Source organism: Culex quinquefasciatus, chromosome 3 (genome assembly GCF_015732765.1).
Source record: "Culex quinquefasciatus strain JHB chromosome 3, VPISU_Cqui_1.0_pri_paternal, whole genome shotgun sequence".
Lineage (NCBI taxonomy): Eukaryota > Metazoa > Arthropoda > Insecta > Diptera > Culicidae > Culex > Culex quinquefasciatus.
In genome coordinates this window covers 48554354-48580540 of record NC_051863.1, presented here as the reverse complement: position 1 = coordinate 48580540, position 26187 = coordinate 48554354, and the positions used below count along the sequence as shown (strand labels likewise).

Sequence of the window (26187 nt, the reverse complement as noted above, 5' to 3'; positions counted from 1 at the left end):
ATTGTAATAATATTTTGCTTGTATGGCATCTTCGTCTTCTTCATCTGTTGTTTCTTCTTCGGCCATCTCTCTTCGTTTTGTTCTTAAGTCGTAATCCGCGTCCAAATATGCTTGCAAGCGCTTCCGGGATTTGCGAGTGTGCTTAGAAAGCACGGTCTCGAATCCATCGTTAGATTCTTCGGCAATTTCACTTGTTTGCATTGCATTTTGGTCTGGCTTACTGTTGTTGCTTTTTCTGCTGCTGCTGCTGCTGCTTGGCTCAGGTTCAGTCGGTGGTGTACTGCTTTTTTGGTTCACCTTTTTACTCGAATCCCCACATTTTTTGTTCTTTGCTTTGAGTTTGCAAAGCGATTTTTTGCCTATAATCGTCACTGCTGCAGCAGCGTTGTTTACAGTGATTGATTTCGGCGTTGGCTGTTTCAGCAACATCCGCAGGGTCCGAACTCCATTTGGGATCCCTGGGAAGAAGTTAATCCAGCGGTCGTTGGTGATGGTTAAAATTTCGCCGTATTTACTCATCACTTTGACTACGTCATCATTGCTTATGCCTAGAGGTAGGTCAAGCACACGAACTTCCGTAGCGTTGTTGTCCAGGTAAATCGGGATTTTGCAACCCTGATATACCAGAGGTTTGTCGATGATGGACGAGGCCATTGCTGAATCGGCAAACTGCAGCACGGCTATTCTTCTTCTATTGCATAATTGCAATGCTCGCAAGTTTTCTTGGTTTGTTTGAAGGTCTGCGAGAAGTTTTTTTTACAAGCTTTGGGCTTGGTTGGTTTTGGAGTTGACAAAAATCCAGAACCACACTGTTTTTGTCTACGGTGTACATTTTGAAAAAGCGGCGACGCGCACACAAACTGTGGACTGGTGTTGAGAATGCGACTTGTATTGTCGGCGGTTACTTTGCAACTGATTTAAAAAAAAAATAAAAATAATAAAAAAAATCATATCTCCGGAATGGTTGAACCAATTTTAAAGCGCCACAATTTAAAAGAAAGGTTATTAGTTGGGCTTCTAAGGAAAAATATATCACTGCCATAACTCAAAAATTTAAGCGATGGCCTATACATTTCTGGATACCAGAAGTTACGTCAGAATCGAATCATGTTTAATTTTAAATGAGAAAATGTTGATACATAATGCATTTGTTTGTCTTTCATATTTGGCAATAATATCTACGGGTATTTTAGGAGTGAGACATTCCTTTTAAAAAGGTTCTATCAGAATAGGAAAAAGTAATCTAGATATGATAGATATGCTAACGGCATTTCGGATTGACATCTGAAAACACAAATCAATTTATTTAAAAATATATTTCCTTATTTACACAAAAAAAAGTAAGTCGAGATTTAAACTAGGACAGAGACATTGACCTAACGCTCTAAACTATTGAACAAGGATTCGCGTTAACTTTAACGTATATTTACAGCCTTTTCACGTTTTATTCTGCTAGCAAAAAAAATGATAAACTCATATCTAACTTTTAATAACTGTTTGAGAGTTTGGAATGGTCACTGGGAATTCGTACTACACGTGCCAGCCACGTGCAGTATTGGTTACAAGTCTTTACAAAGTTTGGTGGGGGGATGGAATGTGCGGACAGGAAGACTTTTGGTTTAGCTGCAGATTGCTGCAGGACGGATTTGAAAGTTTTTTTTTTCTGCGTTATTGACATAAGTTCCTACAATCTAGCCTATTTACAGTTTTTTTTTGTTTCTCTTCAAGCAGTTTTACGGAGTAAAATAAATATACAGAAACTACCCATGCGGTGGTGTATGGCAGTCGGTTTTTTTTGTTCGTAGATAAGTTAGATTAAAATCTCCCAAAGTAGGTTGTTCCTCCCTTCCGCAGCCACGTGGTTACAGATCTGAAATAAGAACCCCGTTAGCAACAATTCAATTCTGGAATCACTCCCAAACTCACTCATCGTTTCCTGCTGAATCTCGACCTTGTAGCTGGGATTGTCGTACGACACTTCGTTCTTGCGCGGTGGCGTGATGGTGGCACTTTGCACGCGCCGTCTCGTCAGGATCAGCAGCAGAATCAGCGTGGACATGACGGCGAGGGCCGCGATCACGGCGACCACCACCAGCGGGCCGTAGTAATCGCCGGGGGGCGCGTCCGCACCGGCGACCGACAGTTTGCCTGGAGAAAGAGAACATTTTTTTGCTGTTAATTTTTTGTCACGAAAATGCATTTTTTTTTAAATTTGACTAAATATTATCATCGACATTGATCTTGTATTATTTAAGGTGAAACGAGACTTTGACAACTTCTGATAAACTTAAATCAATCTCTGGGCTGATATAAAATGACGAGGGGACATCGATGCATTATATTTTATCAACAAAAAATAAAAGTAAACTTCCAGACCCCCCTCCAAACTCAATTATGATATTTTTTTGTATAATGAAAAATGGCTTCTTTGATTTAGAAAATTCAAGGACAAAGCTATACTCATAACCTAAATTTAATAATAATAATAATAATATGTTGAAGCACTAAAATTAAAAAAAAAACTAGGGTCATGGGAATGGAGTTTTACCACTTGTTTCAATTTTTCAAACGTATAAATACTCAAAAAAAAAAAAAATACCGTGTGTGTGTGTGTGTGTGTGTGTGTGTGTGTGTGTGTGTGTGTGTTTACCATATATTTTCAATCTTGAATGCATTTTCACTTTATTAGAGTTTTTTTTGTGTAAAATACTCCAATTTTCAAAAATACCGTACTTTTTTGAAAACAATAAGAGCGAAGCAAAATTCGCAATTCGCAATTTCGCAATTTTCAGTGTAAGAACGGGCCTTGACCGATCTTATGCACCAGGTTCCCGACGAACACGCACTGCCCTTACACCTACATCTCACCCTTGCTCTGAGTCAGTACGAGCAGCACGCTAGAACACGCTTTGAGTGTTCGTGCCAGGCATGCACACCTTCTTTTCCGGTTACGCATTTTAACTCGGCCGGGGGTGGTACATTACGTAGGGTTTGATGTAAGTATAAGCGCCTAACCATTAATAGTGTGCCTATCAATTTTCATTAAAGCAAAACTGTTTTATTTTTAGTTTGAATTCAAAAACTAGTTGTTATTTTACTGTGTATTGTTTTCTTCTGAAACCTTTCCTAGTGTTGAGTCGTGTTTATATGTTGTTATTTCTTTTGTCGCGGTGTTTTGTTACAATTTTTGGTCCTAAGCATGTTATAAAAGTTTACCAAAAATACAATAGTAATATTTGTGTTAATCCTTTAACCATTCCATAAATTGAGTAAGGGCTCAAACCTCACAAGTTTGAAAAAAAGGGTGAAGATTGAAAACAATAGACAGTAAAAGAGAATTTATTTTATAAAAATCAAGAACCAATAGTAAGAGAATGATGATCGTATTTTAAAGAATAAAAATGAGAAGCTAGATGTATTAGATGTAAAATTAGACAATAGTTAATAAATAGAGATACAAAACAAGCTTAGATTATAGTAATGATAATTTATAGGACAGATAAAGAATTATTCAAATAAATAAATTCGCAATTCGCAATTCGCAATTTTCAGTGTAAGAACGGGCCTTGACCGATCTTATGCACCAGGTTCCCGACGAACACGCACTGCCCTTACACCTACATCTTACCCTTGCTCTGAGTCAGTACGAGCAACACGCTAGAACACGCTTTGAGTGTTCGTGCCAGGCATGCACACCTTCTTTTCCGGTTACGCATTTTAACTCGGCCGGGGTGGTACATTACGTAGGGTTTGATGTAAGTATAAGCGCCTAACCATTTATAGTGTGCCTATCAATTTTCAGGAAAGAAAAAAACTGTTTAATTTTTAGTTTGAATTCAAAAACTAGTTGTTATTTTACTGTGTATTGTTTTCTTCTGAAACCTTTCCTAGTGTTGAGTCGTGTTTATATGTTGCTATTTCTTTTGTCGCGGTGTTTTGTTACAATTTTTGGTCCTAAGCATGTTATAAAAGTTTACCAAAAGTACAATAGTAATATTTGTGTTAATCCTTTAACCATTCCATAAATTGAGTAAGGGCTCAAACCTCACTTATTTGAAAAAAGGGTGAAGATTGAAAACAATAGACAGTAAAAGAGAATATATTTTATAAAAATCAAGAATCAATAGTAAGAGAATGATGAGCGTATTTAAAAGAATAAAAATGAGAAGCTGGATGTATTAGATGTAAAATTAGACAATAGATAATAAATAGAGATACAAAACAAGCTTAGATTATAGTAATGATAATTTATAGGACAGATAAAGAATTATTCAAATAAATAAATTCGCAATAAAATCAAAAAAGATTAGGCGAATGATAAATAGACTTGATATTACTAGTACATTAAGGAAAAGTATATTTTTAAGGAAAAACAAAACAAAGTTTGTTACAGCAGTATCAATTGGTAAAAAAGAGTGGAAAAGCTTTGAGAGATAAGAGAATCAAAAGTTAGTAAAATCAAAATCAAATGATGGATATTAAATAGAAGAATCAGTAGAGCAAAATAATAAAAAAAAGGAGATAGGTGGTAGCTGAGAATGAAGAGAAGAGAAACCCCGTTGTGCGATGTTTCAGGTACATCCACAGCAGTAGACTCAACATACTGCGAATCAAAACAATACCGTCTACAATCACAAATTATTTCCCTTTCCCACATTGTCGCGCCCCTTTCTTTTAGCCGTCTCGACTCTGACCCTCGCTGGTCAAAGGTTTACGATTTCAATCTATTTTAGAATAAAAAGGCCATTTAAATCATAATAAATATTAAATGCATTTGACACAGATTTTCATATTATTTATTATGAATCAAAAGATTTTTACTTATTTTTGTTTATCAAACAAGATCTATTTATCAACATTTTTAAACGAATTCCTAGATATTACATAAAATAAAATTAGGAATAAAATATTATATTCAATAATCTTTCACTTTTTGGAATTTCGAGTTGAATTGAAGTTAATAAACTATACGTTTTCAAGTTTACAAAATTAACATTGAAATAATAAGTATTTTTAAGCTTTCAGTTATTTTTCAAAGACTATTATTTTGTTTATGTTTCTACTCTGAATCAAAATAATGAGTGCTTCCATTTAAAAAAGTATTTTTTAGGAGTTTGGTGTTGAGTTTCTTTTTTTTACGAAAATTGTAAATAGTTTGAACGCTGATAGAACTATCGTTATCGAACCTCGATAATTTTATCGTTATGAAGTTGAAATGGTTTAACCTTTTTATTTTTTTTTATTTAATTTTAAGATTTTGCTTGGATTATTTTTAAATTGAGCATTTTCAATTTCTTTTATTTAATTATATAGAAACAATTTATTGAATTATTACATTCTTCCGTTTTTTGAAACTATAAACTGTATAAAACACAAATTTGTTTTCATCATTAGATCATAAGGCATTGATCACATAATTCAGCTTTAGGTTTCATTCGCTCAAAGTTTCGGAGATTTCTAAGCAAAACTTATTGAGGGAGAACTTACGTCTATGTCGTTTCCTTTTTTTCCTTTTTTTGAATTATTTTTTGTACGCATTTCAAAACCAGTCATATTAAGGTTTTCAATTCAGAAACATTCTCGAATAAAGTTATGACTACAACGATCAAAATGTAGAAAACAGATTATTACATATTTTTAAGGTTTTATTTTTAAGGAACTGTTGGTCATATATTGATTTTTTTTTTAATAACAGGTAGAATTTCTCCTGGATTAATGCAAATTTTATATATCTTGTGCTCGCTAAAGTGTTTTCCTGAACCAATTTTAGCTGAAAATTGACTTTTTACTCACCAGTCTTGCCCGGAATCGCCGGCCCGCCGGGTTTCGTGATGAAGTTCACCACGTTGCTCTTCTTGATGCTTCCGTTGGTGAGGTACATCTCCAGCCAGAGCCGATACCGGGTGCCAGGCTTAAGGTCCGCAATCAGCGTCCCCGTCGTCGAGTCGCGTTTGGCCACCTTGAAGACACTGAAAATAAATTAAAACAAAGAGATTAATTCGGTTTCGGGTTTGCTAAAGTTTAAGTGACTCTCACCTGGAGTCCTCCTTGCCACTATCACTCTGGTAGATCGCCCGGTAGATGTTGATGTACTTATCCTCAGGGTACGGTACGCCCGACCAGCTAACCTCCACACTGCCGGCCTTCACCTTGCTCACGTTCACGATCACCTCGAAACCGTACATGTCAACGCGGGCAGCCGTCGTGAACTGGAGCATCTCTCCGGCGCGGACCTCTTCGCCATGGCCCGGGAACGGAATGAAGAAGATGCCCACCTCGTATCGCGTCTGCGGCTTCAGGTTCTCCAGCGTGTACTCGCTGAGCGCCCGGTGGATCAACGGTGTCGCGTCGTACACCATGCCGTCGATTTCCTTGAACCGCAGCTGAATCCCGTCCACGTAGTCCAACTCTTCGTCGTCTAGCTTGCGCCAGCTGATCCGCGCCCAGGACGCGTTGACGTCCTGCGTCTGCAGCATCGGATCCTGGATGATCTCCTTCAGGAAGTTGGTCGGATGTCCCAGGTGTGGATAGTGTCCCAAGTCCGTGTTGATCAACGTCGGTGGCGTAATGACCCGGTCCGAGGGCGTCCTCACGTTGTACACCTGACTAGATGGCTGCGAGTTGACATCCCGCAGCACCAGCGTAATCTTGACTCGGTACTCGGTGTTGGGTTCCAACCCGGGCAGTTCAAACTCCAGCTGCGAAGTCGCGATCAGATCGTCTGGTGGGGCGAAGACCTGTGCCTGCCACGTGCTGGTGTCGTTGTTGCGGGTGCGAGTGTAGCGCAACTCGACGCGACCGTGCAGACCGACGTAAACTTGTGGTACGATGAAGATCACCCGAACGGTGTTGGGGTCGATCGCGTCCAGTTGGAGCACGCGCAGGTCAGTTGCCAAGGACGAGGGGTAGCCGAGGTTGGGACCTGGATGGGAAGAAATGTGTTAGGAATTTGACTATTGTTGATGAAATATATGTATTTTGGAAATCTGAAATTTTACTTGAAAATACTGTGTCATCCTCATAAATCTCAAAACAAATACCCTATTTTTCGGGTTTTATCCCTTATCCCCGAATCCCACTTTCCCGAATCCCATATCCCCGAAAATCATTTCCCCGAAAATTCCACATCCCCGAAAATCATTTCCCTGAAAGTGCCACTTCCCCGAAAATCATTTTCCCGAAAATTCCACATCCCCGAAAATCATTTTCCCGAAAATTCCATATCCCCGAATGTCATTTACCTGAATGGCCATTTTACCGAACTGTCGTTTTCCCGAATTTACATATACCCGAATGGTTACTTCACCGAAAATCAATTTTCCCGAATGATAACCTTGATATAAACTATATTGTTATTTAGGGATTTTTTTTTTAAAGTATGACGTTAATATTAAATTCTCCTACGTGTTTTTTTAGATTGAAAAAAAAAAACAAATAACCGTAGAAGGCCATCCATAAAACACGCGGACGCTTCAAGAGTGCGGGTTATTGAGATCATCCACGTTCCATAAAATAAAGATTTTTTTTGTAGCGGCAATTTTCAGCAAAGGACAATTTTCCAAAACGGTATCTACGTGGTAAGGATTAAATAGCAACGGCTTTATGCGACGACTCGATGCGCAGGATTCAGTTTGTTCCTAGATTTTGTTTAACTGAACTGATTTGTCTTAATCAATTTTGGCATATGGCTATGAACATTTTTTTTAAAAAATTTTACGTCCAATGCGAGTTCCGCGACCAACCCTTTCAATCAAATCTAAATAGTTGATTATTGAATTACAAAATGCATTTTTTGAATATTTCATCACCGCCATTTTAGATTTAAAATTACTTGATCACTTTAAAGTAGTTTAGGGGCTCGACAGCCAAAAAAAAAAAGACGACTTATTTTTTTTGTATTATTTGATTATCCGAAGTGAACTTTTGACAAGGCCTTCGGATAATCGAGTCTGACTGTATTTTGATTTTCAACTAAAAGCATTTTTGCGAAATGATCAATGTATCAAATCGACGTTGTTGTGTTGTCTTGTCGTTTGTCGCTTTTTGACGTTCCGAGAAAAACGCGTTTTTATGTTTGGCCTTGAATAAACGAAAAATAGAGCCAAACACGTTTTGTTTGGTTGACCATTCTGTGCATTGTCCCGAAGTTTGGTTGATTTTAGTTGCCAAGGTCCCGAGGAACAATTACAAATTTTTGCGGTAGTCGGGCCTGAACGTGTGTCAAACACGTTTTGACCTTAAATCCATTTGGCCAGTTGTCGCACTTACATCAATTTGAATATTCAAAATTCAAGTGAAGCTCGGAATTTTTGAACGTTCCATTGTGGACATGATACTTTATTGATCGCTACTTTCGAACCTGGTCAGGCGGGTATGGCCGTTGCCCAGAACAGCGCGCGCGGTTCAGGGCAACGGCCATACCCGCCTGACCAGGTTCGGGGACGTGGCGTTCGGGGAAATGGCCGTTCGGGGATATGGTCATTCGGGAAAATGATTTTCAGGGATATGGAAAATTAGGGGAAGTGGTCATTCGGGAAAATGGTTTTTAGGGGAAGTCGCCATTCGGGGATGTGGCCGTTCGGGGAAATGGATTGTTCGGGGAAATGATTTTCGGGTAAATGAAATTTCGGGAAAGTGTCTTTTCGGAGATGTGGCATTCGGGGAAATGTCTCTTCGGGAATGTGGGTTTCGGGGAAATGTCATAGATTCATTTTTCGTTATCTTTAAATCTTGTAAAAAAGGGAGCAATTCTCTACGAAATCGGCCGATTTGGCTCAAACTTAGTGAGGCCCCCATGACCAAACAAAACATACAGGATTCCATACAATTTTGGCAGCTGTCCGTACAAAGACTAAAATAAAATTACATAAAATTCGAAAATCTGTACCTTTTGAAGGAACATTCTGATCGATTTGGTGTCTAGGACAATGTTGTAGGACTAGCTGAGGAAAAACCTTCAAAATTGGTCCAAAACATCAGGGGCAAAAAAAATTGTTTAAAAAAAACTTCAAAATGTCTCCGAAAACAGAAGAACAATCTAAAATGCATTTATCTGCATTGATAATCATATTTAGGATGTTTGGGCTCGTTTAAAAATGTTTAGAATTTTTATGAAATTCCGATGTACAGCACGGCAAAAACTTTTTTTTCGCCAAAATTAAAGATTGCAAACCAACTGGACAGGTGTATAATGCATTTTAAAACACGTTTTTCACTGAAATGTTGAAAACATGGCTCCTTATTTCAATTTTTATTCAAAAAATACTCAAAAACACATCTTACAAGCCATAGTGCATGATGGTTCAAAATTAAGTTCCAGATATATACATTTAAGATTTCTTTTTTATTTCGAAAATGCAATCAAAAAATTTTTTTGAATCTAAATAAAATTTGCAACCATACGATTTTTTGATAAAGTGCACCGCTTTGGAGTTATAGTCACTTTGAGGTTATAATTTTCGGAATTTTTTAACGTTTTTCAATTTAAAAAAAAAATCATAAAGGGTAGATTACCCCTAAAACTATCATTTTTTATAAGCTGAGATTTTTTATTGTGATTTTTTTTTCAATAAAAATAAATTCTAAATTTTAATGCTCGGTCTAGAATATGAAATGAGGAAAAAATAAAGTCTACAAAATTAAATTTTCAAAAGTTATGGTTGATTTTTAAATATTGAAATAATTTTTATTTAAAAAATCAGAAAATTTCACTTAAGTTTCATTTCTAACATGAAAATCGAACCAAGAATTTCCGAGATATCCGAGATGAAACTTAGAAAAAAAAAATTTCATCGATTCCAATTGTTTGTGAGGCTGTATCCAAAACCAATTGCCAAATTATCAAAGTCTCAGAAAGTGAGTTGAAGGAATGTCATTTCCAAAAATTATAACATTATAGTGATTAATCTTTCAAAACCGTCCACTTTATCGAAAATTGGTTAATTTTATGACCCCTTTTTCGATATTTTAAAGAGTCATATTTTTTTTCTTCAAAAATTCATATCTTTGATCTATGAGATTCCTACTTGATAAAATAAAATAATGAAAATGGATTTTTCTTTTAAAGTGTAACTATTTTTTTTCTTGTTAGTCCTAATTCAAATCTACAACTTTGCCGAAGACATCATATCGATCAAAAAATACCGTCCCAAGATACAGATTTTCATATATTTCAAGGTTGTTAATCGATAATATTATCGTCTCATAATGGTTATCGTTATTATCGTTGTTTCGATAATTCTATCGGCGATAATCTTATCGCCGATAATGAACGATAACTCATTTTTAAAATCTTTCTAAAATCGATTAATTCCATATCATGTTAAATTTTCAATGTTCTCACTAAGAATATATTTTCTTAAATGTAGTAAGTTTCAAAGTTCTCAAAATTGTAAAAAAATACCGTATTTTCTCGAAAATACTAAAAATTTTATAATTTACAATATGGGTATCAAACGAAGCGAAATTTGGTATGTTCTTTTCACTTCATTAAAGTATTTTTGTAAAATACCAAAAAAAAAACACAAAATACCTATATTTTCAAAATTACTCAAATTTTCAAGATTCGAAATATGGGTATCAAACGAATTGGAATTTCGTTTGCTTTTTCAATTTAATAGAGTTTTTTTTTTGGAAAATACTGAATTTTTTTACAAATCACCGTTTTTGTCGATAATACTAATATTTTCAAAATACGCAATATGCGTATCAAACGAAGTGAAATTTGTGTTTGCTTCATATCATACAAAATTTTGCGTCGTTTGATACCCATATTGCGTATTTGAATTTTTACAAAAAATACGGTAATATGTGAAAGTTTAAGTATTCCAAAAGAAAAAATCTAATAAAAGAAAAAAAGCTTACAAAATTTCCCTTGATTAGATACCCATACATATTGCATATTTTGAAAATTTGAGTATATAAAAAAATTTGGTAATTTGTCAACAATTTGAGTACATATTTATTTTTTGAAACTTACTACATTTTCAAAAAATATATTCTTAGTGAAACAGTGAAACAGCATTGAAAATTTAACCCTCTACCGCCCGAATTTTTTTTATCGATTTATTTTTTATTTTTTATTTACTTCTCTTATTTTATGTTTTTCTTGTTTTATTTTTAGTATTTTAATTTGCATTTAACTTGTTTAGTTTATGTTTGTTTTTGGTAGTGTTTGGCTTATTCTACCACCTAATATAATAACATTTTGCCTATCTAATTTTTCACGTTTTTACAGTACTTTTTAAATTTTTTGCTTGTTTTTCACTTTTCTGCTATAGAATGTCCCCATCATCATTTAAATTGTAAAAAAAATGCGTAGAGGCATAGTCTGGGCACTACAAAAATTACTGCATACTTCTTTCTACTGAAAATATAGGAAATGTTAATAAAAAACACAGCCAAAGTTGACCCCTAAAAAAATGTAATTTTTAAAAACATTGGCAAAGTCACATAAAACAAGTTAAACTTCCAACCCTAAAATTTTCGAAAATATTAAGAGTTCTTCTTTCCAATGCTTTTTAAAGATCGAAAATTGGTTGAAAAATGGATATTTGGCGATTTTTTAGATCGAAGCCCGTCTAAAGGCGGGGTTAAGTTGTAGAGGGTTAACATGATAGGGGCAGGGGGGGCAGAATGGACCATGGGGGCAGAATGGGCCACCCTTGGTTTTGGGCTTTAGGATGGATTTAGACCAACTGTAAGGCAAGGGTCTTATAAAGGACGTCAAATAACATCACCATACCGAAAACTGCGTTTGAATTCATTGTATTTTTCGAATTATGAGCAAAAATGTAAATTTATGACAAAACCACGCAAATGTTGTTTATTTCGAGGTTCTTAAATAAGCTTTCTGAAAAGTTGGATTGTTTGAAAAGTTTGCTCAATGCTTATAACGTTACTAGATGCTACTACCAAGGTATACAAACAACAACGGAACCTTAAAATCATTTAGAGGCTTGGTGGTGGAAGTGTTAAATTAAAATCCACTTGGGGGCAGAATGGACCACCCTTTTCCTGCCTTGTAAAAACAATCAAAAATTTAAAAAATTGAGCTAAATGGATTATTTTACTCCTGGTAGCTTCACAAATCACGTTTAATGCAACAAAAGTGGATTTTATAGTTGTTTCGACGCTTAGTTGTAAAAATAGTGTCTTTTTTCGACATATTTGCACTATTTTCAAAAATCTTTGTTTTTTAAAGTTACTATTTTTATAAAAGTGATCAAATTTCATGGAAACTATAATGGAAAGGTACCTCAAGTAATTTCTTATCACCCTTTAACGTTGTTTTAGAAGAAATGGCTTGTTTTCTAAGGTGGCCCATTCTGCCCCGCAGGGTGGTCCATCCTGCCCCGCACCCTGGAAAATTATTCGAAAAAACTTTTTTTTTCAAAGTGGCTCAAAAATAGTTTTAAGTAAAAAATTTTCATCAACCAAGTATACAACATTGAAGGTAACATTCTAAAGCATAAGCCTACTACCCAGGATTCATAGATTTTTATGTTTTTCTATGGTTTTTGGTGCATTTCCCTTAGGCGGTCCATTCTGCCCCCCCTGCCCCTATGGTTGGATTAATCGATTTTAGAAAGATTTTAAAGATTATCGCCGATAGAATAATCGGAAAAAACGATAACGATAGAACTATCGTTATCGTTATCAAGTCTCGATAATTTTATCGTTAACAACCTTGATATATTTATATAACCAGGCCGCAAAATTGTATGGAAAACATATGATGCAAAATTGCTCTTTTGGCATATGAATTGTATGGACAAAGTTTCATCCAAATAAGAAAAATACAAGAAAGGTCGTTTTGCAAAATCGTAGAAAACCACTCAATTGTAAAAAAATAAAAATACAAAAAATACATACGGGACCATCTATAAACCACGTGGACACTTTTTTGGGAATCTCGACCCCCCCCCCCCTTCGTGGATAATTGTCCATATAAAAAAAAACTTTTTTGTATGGAGCGTGGACAATCGCCATACCCCCCCCCTAAAGTGTCCACGTGGTTTATGGATGGTCCCTACGCTAAAAGCTCTAAAATTGCTCTTAACCTGAGAGGGTATGCTCAAAAAAATTGTTCATAACGTTTTGGATCGTGGATCGAAAACAATTCACCGATAAAATAATCGATAACGTGCCAACGATAAATAGTATCCTTTTTTGTTAGAATGTTTGAATTATTGAAATATTTTTTCATGATATCAACTTATTTTCACAATTATCTTTATTTACAACTTTTGAAGAAAGTTTTAATGTTTGAAGGTCTGGTGGATTACTTGCAAATTATAAGCTGCAAGTAAGTAACGACGATCAATCTAAAGCGCGCCGGCGTACCTTCCGAGCGCTGATGCCATAGAAAACACACACAAACACAAAATGCATCAATAATGTACAGTAGGAAATATCTGAAATCATGCTGAAAACATTCACACGTGGCGTGACGCAGGTTGCGAGAATGAATAAAGAGGACAGATCACACGTGAAACAGGTAACATTTAGATGCTGGATGCTTATGTGCTAGTTATATGTAAAATGTAAGTGATTGATAAGTGTGTGTGTTTGTGCACCTGCAGATTGTGATGGTGGTGGCGGTGGGGGTGGTCTTTGATGGTGCGGCAATAGTCCAAGGTCTAGGGGCGGCTGCTCACCGTACTGGTTGTAGTTGAGTCCGTTGCCAACCGCGGCCACGCCCGTCGGTTGCGATGACTGGGGGTACTGGCCACCGGGGTGATGCAGGACGTGCGGAGGAGGTGGACCTTGGGGGTTCGGGTCTTGGGCGTGGATCTGCTGCAGCAGCTGTTCGATGCGAATGTTTGGCGGGATGTTTTGGGGGTTGCCACCGCCGAGCGCGTTCAGCAGCTGCTTGTCCAGTGGATGGACTGGGAGTTGTCCTCCGGGGGGAAGCGGAACCGAGCCGGGAGGTCCGCTCACGTGCACGTACGGATTGTAGTCGTTCGGATAGCTCGGTTTGAGGTCGGGACCGTAGTAGCCGGGTGGGCCGGGCCGTTGCACGCCGAGTGTGGCCGGTTTCGGGGCGTCCCCGTAGCCGGTTCCGAAGCTTGTGGGTGGCGGTGGCGGAGGTGGTCCGTGCTGGTCGACGATGCCGCCGCCGACGCCGCTGCCACCAGGGTAGATATTATTGTAGTGATCCTTTTTAGAATCGTCCTTGGGATACTTTTTGTGCGGCTTTTCCTGGGGCACTTTCGGGGGTGGTTTGCCATCGACCGTGGGGTAGAACGGCAAGTGCTGTGGCGGGCCTTCTTCCGGCGATTCTCGGTCCGGTTTCGGTGGCGCCTTTTCTCCTTTCTCACTTTTCGGCGACTTGGTCGGGAGAAATTGCGTGATCGTGTCCGGGGGCATGAGCAGTGGCTTGAGCACGTCGTTGCCTGAGTTCGTGGTTTTGGGGCGGGGGACATGAAATGAGAATTTGACGAATTTGGGTGCATTGTGGCGCGAGTGTAGTGCCGGATGTGAGAGAAAGATGCGTCGCACATAACATCATGAAACGATACAGTAGGTTGGTTAGGGGGAGGGTGGGAAAGGATAGATTTGCAAGCAGGGAAGCAACAACAAGTCATTGGTTTGAATTTAACATTCTCAATCGAGCATTCTTTTTGGTCAAAAAAAGTCATTTTGTATCATAAAAGCCTAAAAAGTCCCTCAAAATTTAACACATTATCCGACACTCTTATCAAAAATTGACTTTTAATAATCGAATCACGAAAAAAAGTCTGTCTTATTTTTGATTTTTTGGATCAATAATTTTTAAATCCAAGATGACGGCCAAAAGGTGGCGACGAAATATTGAAAAAAATCATTTTGTAATTTAAAAGGCAATCAACTATTCAAATATTACTAAAATGGGGTCGCAGAACTCGAATTTGAAATTAAAAGTGAGAAAATAAAAAAATCACGATTGTATCAAGGAATTTTTATTCCTATTTCATTTTTTGCAATTCCGTCGTGAAACTACTTACTTTTCCTGTAATTCTTGAACGACGAAATAGCCTACTTTTCTGTACCAAAAATACCAGAATCGAATAGCAACACTTTTCAACAAAAACATGATACAGTGGACTCACTCTGCGTCAATATAGAAGGGACCGTCGAGAGCGGGAGGTATCAAATTTAAAAAAAAAAAAACGAAAAGATCAAAACATGCTATTGAAGGGGCCTAAAAATTATTAATAGATGGAGCAATATTGATATCGAGAAGATCGACTAACAGAGAGTCGACTGTTAAAAAAATGATCCATGTTTCCATAACTCCAAATTAAATAGAATTACGATTTTTGGTTGCTTATTTTGCATTATTGTTTTAGTTTTAAAATCACATAATGATACAAAATAACTTTTAAAACCTAAAAGAACGTTTAAATGAATGTTGACCAAATCAAAAAGTAACAAAAGTGCATATAAAAAGCGTCATTCTAAAAAACAAAACCATACAATAAACTTACCGGTAATCGCCGGCTCCCCGCCACCTCCGGAGCACGTCCAGTGCTTACAGCAATCGTCATCGGGCAGTGGCGCCAGCCGGGCCATTCGTGGGCTGCACGGCAAACTCGGCGGCGGGTTCTTCGGCACCGGTGGACACGCCGGCCTACACTCCACATTCCCGGACTCGCAGTAACAGTGCTGATCACACCCGGTCAGATTGCTCGGAATCTCCGACCAGTTCTCAAACGACTGACCCTTAAACTCGCACGTCCCATTGTCAACGCACCGCATCCGTTCCGGACAGCAGCGGGGGGCGATCGCCCGGAAGGTGGCCGGTTCCGGTTCCCACCGCAGACAGTGCGGATCGAGCACGTCCAGTCCAAAGTGCGACGGACACTCGATCTTGGCGCAGTGAACGCCGGCGTCCGTGCACAGACAGAGCGCGTTACAGTCGTCGTGGAACTGCTGGTTCTTGGTGTACATCTTCCCGCGGAACTCGCACTGGTCAATCTCCCCACTGAAGTCGTTCTTCTCTGTGCTGCTGCTGCCACTCGGAGCGCCATCAACGAGCAGCTTGGACGGTGAAGAGGACGCCGAGGCCGGAGCCATCATCATCACCATGCCGTTCTGCTCGTGGTCGTCCAGGATGACGTCGCAAAACTCCCGATGGCAGCAGGCATCGTTCGGGTCCGGCAGCGTGACGCAGTGTTCCGAGCGGGTCTCGTTGATCGGCGGACAGCGGGCGGCACAGTCCAGCTCACCCTCGGCGTTGCACGTGCAGATCTTCTCGCAGCCCATCTCCACCTTGGCCCCGACCGGGTACGACTGGTTCCGGTGAATGCAGCTGGTAACGACGATGGCTGTCGTTGAGGTGGTGGTGGTTGGGCCGGCAGTGGAATGGTGGTCCGCTGAGGTGTCGTCGGTTGAGGGGTCTGCGGAGGGGAGGGAAGGAGCAATATTTATAATTTGATTTTGATTGAATAAAACAAATAGTTTTTTTAATTATCAATTTTTAAATCATTGAGTTTTAGAGGGTAAAACTTCAAAAAATTGACCAAATCATCAATTTATCAAAAAATGTTTATGTTGCAGATTCAAAACTACATTTAATTTCCCATAAAATAACAAGTCTCTCGATTTTTACCAATTGAGTAACAGAAAATGGCAGTGGTTTGTAAAAAATATTATTAACTTTTTTGATGAATTTTTTTTTTTAATTTTGAGTATGCCATCAAATCGGACGTCCAATTTTACACAAAAGTCCCTTTGACACCAAATTTCTATCTCTTTACGGTTTTGAGCTAAAAATCACTGAAAACGTGTCTTAGTGAAAATCCAGAAAAATTAAAGAGGTCGTACCACCCCACCGTCATGAGATATCGAAAAATGAACCTCGGCTCCGTGATCAAGGACCAAAATTACCCCTTAGAGCAAAGTTTCACGAAAATCGAAGAGGGGTCAGGGCAACTTTTTCCGATTTCCCTTTCCTTTTATTTTTTACTTTCTACTTTGAACTTTTTATAAAAAGCTCGTAGACCAACCTTCATGTATACATATCGACTCGGAATCGAAAACTAAACAAATGCCTGTGTGTGTGTGTGTGTGTGTGTGTGTGTGTGTGACCAAAATTGTTACTCAGTTTTCTCAGCACTGTCTAAACCGATTATGCTCAAATTTTGGAATTCGAATCTGTTTAGGGTAATTACCATACGTACCTATTGGTTTTTATAAAGTTTCGATAAGTAGTTCAAACGTTATGTATAAAAATGTGTTTTTGCATTTATCCGGATTTTACTTAAATGTACCGTCAGTGGGGGTGACATTGGGTCTGGGGGGTGAGATTGGGTCAAAGTGATTTTTTACGGATTTTACCATTTTTCAGGTTATTCTCAATGAAACTGAATTCTGTTAAAGGGGTTGTGTAGGGGACATCTTAAGATGACTTCGCTGAAAAAATCTCGTTCCTAGAACAAATCCTGTTATTTTGGCCGATGTCTAAAGTGGGGGTACGTTTTTGGCCAAAAATGACCTCACGAAAAATCATTTTTCTAATGTTTTTGTTATAATTGCTCGAAAACTACCCAAATGTTTGAAAATCTCCACTTCAAACATTGTAGCGTGTCAATACGATTCCCTCGAACAAGAAACGCTGTTGGATGACTTGTTTTTACCATATCGTTGTATTTGAGCATCATTTTAGTTTCATTTGACCCAATGTCACCCCCTCTAAGGGGTGAGATTGGGTCAATTTTCAAACTATTGGCATTTAAGGTAGTGTTCATCAAAATCCACCATATTTTGGGAAAATGTTAGTAAACTATCTAAGAACAAATCTACGTTGAAAGATTTTCGATGTTATTTAAATTGTTTTTGTTATTAAGAAATTTCGAGAGGTGTATCGTTTTTTGACCCATAGTCACCCCCACTGACGGTATGTAAACTATGTCCGGATCCATCGTTGATTAGGTAATCGAAAGACCTTTCAATCGAGTTCAAAACATAGAAGATCTGGCAACCCTGTCTCGAGTTCCGGATCTAAAAAAATAGATAGAAATCTTGTGTCCAAACGCATCATATCAGCCATTGTTGGCAAAGAGTGAGGAAGGCTCCAACCACAAAGGTACATTAAGTTAGTTTTTTTAGATATTCGGAACATTCATTTCTAAGTAAATTGCGTTACATTTTTGAATGCATGTTTTTCTTTTATTCTTCCAATAGTTTTTGTCACGCTATTCAATTGAAAACTAATATAATTTACATATAAAAGCATTATGGATGAAATTATTGTTAAATGTTGTTATTTTTAAGCCTTAACATAAGAACATTGTTAAATTCATAGAATTTCACGTAAATTTTCAAATTTCACGAATTTGACGCTGCTTGCGAAATCGTGAAAATTCACTAACCCTAAAGATGATTGCCTAGAATAACAGTGACTCAGACTTAAAGGGCATCTCTATACAATTTTAGCAGTTCAGTAACAACTTTTCAACCCTCAGATGTAAACAAACTGAGTTTTTGTCAGAATCATATAAAGCGAACAAAACTGATCCTAAAACACCCTCCATCATCACAAAATTCCGAAAATACGTAGTTTTACAAGCAAAAAACAAAAGGGCTAATCAACAACATCAATCAAAACAAACCAAATTGAGTTTCCGCCCTTGTGTTTTCATCCAATCACGAGGGGCGAATGTAGTGTTTTCTGCAAGTTCCGACGTATATTTAGAAACACCAAATTTTCGTTATAATTTAGTGAATTTTAACCTGACAATCCTCAAAATGGATCAAAATGTATGTTTCTGATGTCTCTGACCACAATTCCACAACAAACACAGATTTGTATGATCCTAAATACATAACTTTTTAATTTCAATTATTGTAGTATCGGATCTGGTCTGGATTCACAATATAGATATGAAGGTCCATAATTTACCGGTTCTTGGAACATCCGGGGATTCTGGGTCTAGCAGTTGCAGGACAAAAAGTTAGTGTAGGGAGGTTTAGGAGGAATGCCGTACAAAATCATCGCCTCCGTAACCATTGAAGCTATGCAAAGATAGAGAAGGCAGGATGGTGTCGCGGGGTGGCCTAGTCGTCAGGTGCCATGTCTCCCACTTCCGGCGGGGACACCCCAAGGAACGTCACTTCAATATAGACCACATCGTCAAACCAACTTGCTACTTACGGTGTATCCTGGCTCAACGATTCTTGGCCTGAATCGGACTCCTTCTGAAGGCTTTCTAGACCAATTTTTTTATCACTGAGGTGGCAAATATCACTATATTATCACTGACTGTAACGTTTCACAATGATAAAATAGTTGTTTCACCCCTTTTTTCTTTAAAATCCGAAAAATGAACAAAAATCAAAAGGGCGAATCTGTTGTTTACTTTTGCTTTGCGGCGTAACCTGACGGGCTAAACCGTTGTTTTGGTTGAGTGGGTGGCGAATACGGTGGGGCGAAAATGGAGGCACGCTCTTCAAAAAGGCGTAATTTGTTTTTCTCAATTTTTGATAGCAAAAATACCTTAATTAATTTCAATTTTTGCTATTTTCTATAACGTTTTGACAAAAATGATGGTTTTCATGCTTTTTTGTGGAAATAGGAATTGATCGGAATTGCAAAATTTTGAATGTTGATTTTCCCGAAATGGCAGGATCGTAGGTTTCGCCCTTTTGAAATGTTGTTACTGAGTTGTGCATACAAAAAAGGTACGTAAATAATCGAAAAAGGTTTTTTTTTAATTTGATCGATTTGGCGTCTACGGAAAAAAATAGGTATTTCGAATGTCTGTTTAGAAATTATAGGTGCAAGGCTTTTTTGACGATTTTTTAAATTCCGCATTTTTTAATTTTTAATAAGTTTTGGTATAGTCTTGGAGACAAAAAACCAACCTTTTGGGCCCAAAAGAAGTATAGTTCTTCTTTATAATCTTGCCAAATATTTGAAATGATTAACATTAAAATTCTAACCAAGAATTTATAATTTAGTTTTTTTAAAGATCGGAAAAAGTTCCCAAATTAAAGAATGGTTGCCAAATTGAATTATTTTGTATTTTTTGAATGGTCGAAAATATTTTCCCAACTATTTGATTTTTTTTCAGAAGTGGGCAAAGATGGACACTTTTGTAAATATTCCGAATATTACCAGAAGTCAAGTGAAAAATGGAAATTAAATCCTTTTGGGTTAAAAAACTGAAGTTACACTCTTTTGTGGGAATGATTAAGTTTGAGTCAAATAAAAAAAAAACAGAAATAAAAATGCTCAAATTCGGTCAACTTTTAAGAGAATTGCTCAAATGTGAAACAGTTACGATGGGAAAATATCTGTTTTCAAATGGTAACCATAGGTCAATCAAAATTTATTATTGAAAGTCATTACAGTGAGGAAAAAGGAGACAAAATTGTGAGAAAAAATAAAATTAGCCCAAAAACATATGTAAAGGGCGAATCCTTCTGTGAGATTTATGATTTCATTAAATTTAAATTTGATTGGTAATTTTTGCCATTTTATTTTTTTTTTAAATTTTAATGAAGAAAAAATAAAATTAAATCAATTGAAAAAAATGTAAAATGCATTTTTTGCATTGATCATCTTATTTAGCATGTTTGGGCTGGATTAAAATATTTTGATTTTTTTTTTGATGAAATTCCGCTGTACAGCACTGCTTTTTTATTCGCAAAAAATAAAATTTTCCTCAATTCATAGATATTTTGGAAACTAATGATTGCAAAACAACTGGACAGGTGTATAATGCATTATCAAACACCTTTTTCATTCAAATGTTGAAACCATGGCTCGTAAATTCAATTTTTAAACTTTTTTATTTTGTTAATCGTGAAGCATTAATTGGTATTTTTTTTGTATTTAAAATTTTTTAACATTTTCACCGCGATAAATTATTCGGGCCCAGCCCCTTATCTAAAAGAGGTGTCATTTGACTTTCTAAATCTATATTTTGTCAAATTTGTCGATAAAAAATTGAAAAGCTGAGGGTTTGATGTCAACTTATCGTCTTCTCACGTGCCACCCAACACGATCAGCCGGAATCAATCGTTTCGTTTGTTATCTAACCTGCCAAATAGACACAAAAAAGGCAAAACACAAAGAAGAACAAAAAGCAACAACAAAGGGCGAACAATAAAGCTGTTGGACGCAACACAGTCGCGGTGCTGCAATTGAGGAATTAGAATTGCAAATTAATTACCCCTCCCTCCGAACCATTAATGATTTGATGCGAAATTTCGCAAAAAAAAAAATGCACCAGATGAAAACGAAAACGAAATTGGGACTGTTTTATTGAACTATCTAAAGAAGACTGCATGATTTTTTTTTCAGTGAGTTGCATTAAACATGAAATTAAATCTCTACTGAAAAAAAATATTTAGGGTACAAAAAACAGTAACTAACTGCTAGGTGGTTTAATTCAATGTTTCTATCTTCTTCGCGAAGGTAAGTTGAAAAATGCAGGTAGACCTGAGCACGAAGTGAAAAAAAAATGCAAGATGTTATGGGTGGCGGAGCGGGTTTTCCTTTTCCTTTGTTAATTGTTCGATATTTAAGTTATGCGATCGGAATGTTGAACGAAATTGTTGCTAAATCTGATCAAAACGTGTAACCCAAAGGGGTGTGTGACGATGCCGGAGTGGATTGCACAATTGCTGAATCTGATTTTTAATAGAAGCATTTATGTTTATCAAATTAAATTGCTCGGCAAATTTTGATAATAGAAAAATTTAAATTTACGAGAAACTCCCCAAAAACAAACTCACCCGATCGTCCGTCGACGAGCCGTTCCGAGGGGCAGACCAGCTTGGCGCAGCACTCGTCCGTCTTCGAGGGGCTCTCGTAGCAGCCCGCGTCCGGCAGGGTTTTGCCCCGCTTGATCAGTGGCCGCGGACAGCGCGGTTCGCAGCGCCACTTGCCGTCCTCCTCGCACACGCACCGCTCGTCGCAGCCCCGGTCCACGGTTTGGTTGGTCTGGAAGGAGGGAGAAAAAAAAAACATGCAAACTAATTGTTTAGGAAATTGTTACGGAAGTAAATTTGAGGAAGAAATTGTAACGAACCATGGAATTTGAACACATTGTTTGTGGTTTCGATTTTCATGAACACTTGTTCACGATTTTGGGAACGGATTTTTCTTCGTTTAGGTTACACTTGATTTCTCTTGTTTTGTGATTTACTTATTTCATTTTAAAGATTTTTTTCAAAAAAAGGACATTTTGCATCATGAGTTTTTCCATAGCTCCATACAATTTTGCGGGCTGGTCATACAAAATGGGCGATTTGGTGTCATCAGCAAAGATATATTTAAGTTATTTATAGGACTGTGAATCCCCCTTCAAAGTTGGCCCGAAAAATCAAGGGGCAAAAAAAATTTCTGAAAACTTCAGAATTGCTATCAGCTGAAATCAATTTAAAATGCATTCCCCTGCGTTTAGAATCATTTTAAGCATGTTTGGGTTGATTTAAAAATCTTTTGAATTTTTGAAAATTTTCGATGTTTACTATCGCGACAAGTTTTTTTTTGCTAAAATTTTTGTTGTCGTCAAATCTAACATTTTTTGAAAACTTATGATTGCAAAACAACTGAACTAGTGTAAAATGCATTTTAAAATACTTTTTCCGTGCAAATGTGGAAACTATGGCTTGTTATTTTAATTCTTTCCCTCGACCCAGGCCAGAGCCAAGGGACAAAAACTTTGAAAAATATTTGCATCGGCCTTATTTGACATGTTATTACTAAAATTTCAATTATAAAATACGTATCTTGAAATGTTCGATTTTTTTATATGTCTTAGGAAACTGAAAATGTCATCTTCAGCTCTTAGTTTAAAATGGTGTAAAATTTTATAGGGGATCATCCACAAACCACGTGGACACTTTTTTGGAAATCGCACCCTCCCCCCTCCATCGTGAACTTTTTTGTATGGAGCGTGGACAATAAAGTGTCCACGTGGTTTATGGATGGTCCCATATCGGAGTTATGATTTTTTTTTAAATAGAGTTTTTTGCAAAAATAAAATCCAAAATATTGTAAAATAAAATTTTAACAATTTATAATTGAAAATTATTAAACACCTTTTTTGATGAAGTGCACCGTTATAAGCATCCTAAGATTTATTTTTTTCGAAAATTATTCAGTATTTTGCAATTTCAAATACTTTGAAGGAAAGGTTTTTTTTGCCAAAAATATTTTCGAAAGGCTGAGCAAATTTTCTAAGATTTTCCTTTTTTTAAATATGTTGAACGGACTGCTGGTTGCCTTTTCACCTTGTGATGTCTCGGAAATTATTGGTTCGATTTCCAATGTAAAAAAATGTTGTTAAATTGTCTGCTCTTTTTAAAAAAAAATAAAATGTTATAATCAAGAATATTTTGTGAATTGGCTAAAAACACTTATTTTTAAGCATTATAAAATGTTGGGCAAAAAATCAAAATTTCAAATTATAAGCCAGACTTAAAAAAAAATTGAAAGCATTACAAAATACAACATAACAGATATGCTAGTATCAAAAAATGCCTAACAATAAAAAAAACATTAAAAAACTGTCTTATAATTTTTCATCCGTGGTCCCAATTTTTTTTAAATGCTTAAAATGTCATTATTTTATTCAAAATACATAAATAAGCATTATACAATGTTTTCTGAATAGTTAACAATCGATTTTACCAGTGTTTTTTTTATCCAATGTTAATTACATTTTTAATCAATTTTTTGCCCCCTGATTTTCAGGCCGATTTTGAACGGAGGGGGTAATACAAAAAAAATCAACGGTCTCATTTATTTTAAGAAATATATCTACTAAATAACGCAAAGAATACTTTGGAAAATTGCACTAGATTTTAACCATGTACTGAAAAGTTATCAATTTAATTCACGAAAGCTATTGGTTCAATTTTCGATTAAACTTTCGTGAAATTTTCCGACCTTTTAAAATTTAATTATTTTAATTTTTAAAATCTGAACTATAAAATGAAATGAGGAAAAATATCGATTTGTAATCCTTTTCTGATTGATTTAATTTTGAATTTATTTTCATTGAAAATATCAGAAAAAAAACCCGATTTAATATCACCAGAGGTGAAATAGAGCCTTTCTTACAAAATGATAAAACTCCCAGATATAAATTGGTGCAATTAATTTTTCAGAAACATAATGATACCACCCAGTGAGAATTTTACCTAAAGATTCGAATCTTTTAGGCTAAACCTCGAATGCCATTTTTTTTTTAAATTTCAGAGGTTTATTATTTGTCGCAAGATATTAACATTTAATTAAGAAAAACATATTGGATTGATATTATAAGAACAAAATAAAGGGACCATCCATAAACCACGTGGACACCTTTTTGGATTTCTCGAACCCCCCCCCCCCATCGTGGACAATTGTTCATACAAAAAAAATCTTTTATGTATAGAGCGTGGACAATCGCCTTACCCCCTCCCCCAAAGTGTCCACGTGGTTTATGGATGGTCCCAAAGGGTACTAAGTCTTTATTGTTAGTCTATAATTAACTTAAAAAAATATGTATCGATATTGCACTTTGTCGATCTATTATGAAAAGCCAGAAAGAACACTTTCCCGCGCAGCGTAAAACGTGCAAGCGTAAAAGCGCTGGCGTTGAAGCTTCAACTTGACAAGCTTTCGAGCGAAAACGAGTCGGGACTTCGAATTTGATGTTCAGTATATGATTCTGTATAAAACCAAAAAAATAATGTGGAAAAATAGGGTAAAAATAAGACGAAAAACACTAAAATGGCTATATCTCTGGAAATACATTTTTAAAAAGCTACAAATTTTGGGCCCAAGCAGTTTATGGCGCATGTTTTCGAATGGTTTTTTGTTTGAAACTGAATTCGTTTAATTTGATAGTGTTATCTGTAAAATCGTAACCTCTAAAAATGGCTTTGACCACATTTGCTGGTCGAAAATTGTGAATCGAAAAATAAAATGTTCGTCTCCGACCCCACGGCTACAAATCTGAAATATAAAAATTGTGGGTTTTACGAGCGGTTTTCCAATGATGGAAGACACAATTTTTTAAGAGCGGATACAGACATCGCTCGTGTATTTCAGAAAAAGAGCTCTCAAAAATCAGACTTTGAGTTCCGGCATTCGGGCCAAAATTCAATCGAAAGAGCGCATCTAAACCTTCAATTTAGTAATAGGATTTTTTCCTGGGACGAATCCTCGCCGGGCACGATTTTTTTTTTAAAGATTTCTGAGAAAAGCGTTTTTCCAAAAGCAAACCTTAAACCTTTCTTTTGTAAGAAAGGCAAAAATCACAAAAGATTATTGTTTCAACATTTAAAAACCGAACCAAGAGTTTTCCAGATATCGTCTGTTGAAAATTTCAGGCTGATCAGGTGACACTTTGAAAAACTTTTTTTATCGATTCTATTTCTATGTAAGGCTGTGTCTCAGAAACTAAGGTAATTGGTCGAATCAAAGTCTCAGAGAAAGGTAGGAAAGAAGAAAAAATGTCAGCCTTTGACGTTGTTTTTTCATTCAGGGGTGGCTTTCCTTCATAACCTAAAAATTACTAAAACTCATAAACGGTGCACCATATCAAAAAATCGGAAAGTACGTTTCGTTTGATTTAGCCATTAAACATATTTTGTGAAGTTTTTTTTTTTTGACAGCCTTTTAAGTATTTTTTTTATCCAGTATGCACCATGCGCCATTATGCAGTTCCCTATAACAAAATAAAAAAATCCGATAATTAAAAAAGTAGGTTTTTGGGGATCCTACTTTCAGTAAAAATAGTTAAATGAATAAATGTGTATTTTTTTTGAGATAGTAACTATTTTTTCTGAATACAATGCCATCTCGTTTTTAGCGACAAGACTGATGAATGAGCCTTAATTTTCTTCTAAATTGTTGATCAAAGGCCAAAACTTTACACAATTATGAAAAATTTAAAATTGGCGTTGATTTTTGGCAAGCAGAAATGTTTGAAAAAAACGTGTTGCCAACAATGGGATGGTACTGTAGTCCTAATTAAAATCTACATCTTTGCTGAAGACACCTAAACGATCAGAAAATCCCACCAGCCCGCAAAATTGTATGGCAAATAAAAAAAATACAAAGAAAAGTCAATTTGCGAAATCATAAAAACTTCTCTTCTACAAAGGTCATCTCGTGCGGGACCTGGTTTGGGACTTTGTCACGATTGCTAAGGTGGATTCAACGAAAAATGGCAGAGAGTTTATTTTTATTTACCATCT

General features: G+C 36.5%; 1 protein-coding gene across 6 annotated transcripts in view; it reads right to left on the bottom strand.

Annotated features, from left to right (window-relative positions):
• Positions 1 to 1297: 1297 nt before the first annotated feature.
• LOC6036925 (putative epidermal cell surface receptor) overlaps positions 1298 to 26187 on the bottom strand; it is a 108507-nt gene continuing 83617 nt past the window's right edge. For 4 of the 6 annotated variants that reach the window (XM_038262450.1, XM_038262453.1, XM_038262452.1 and 1 more), the window contains exons 4-10: positions 21727 to 21934; positions 15471 to 16382; positions 13578 to 14396; positions 6037 to 6922; positions 5794 to 5969; positions 1927 to 2148; positions 1298 to 1870 (exon numbers count right to left, since the gene is read on the bottom strand). In XM_038262450.1, the coding sequence (XP_038118378.1) occupies positions 1863 to 1870; positions 1927 to 2148; positions 5794 to 5969; positions 6037 to 6922; positions 13578 to 14396; positions 15471 to 16382; positions 21727 to 21934 (3231 nt within the window). In that variant the 3' untranslated portion in view covers positions 1298 to 1862. The remainder of the gene's footprint in view (positions 1871 to 1926; positions 2149 to 5793; positions 5970 to 6036; positions 6923 to 13577; positions 14397 to 15470; positions 16383 to 21726; positions 21935 to 26187) is intronic. The other 2 variants (XM_038262455.1, XM_038262456.1) reach the window with 2 other exon arrangements.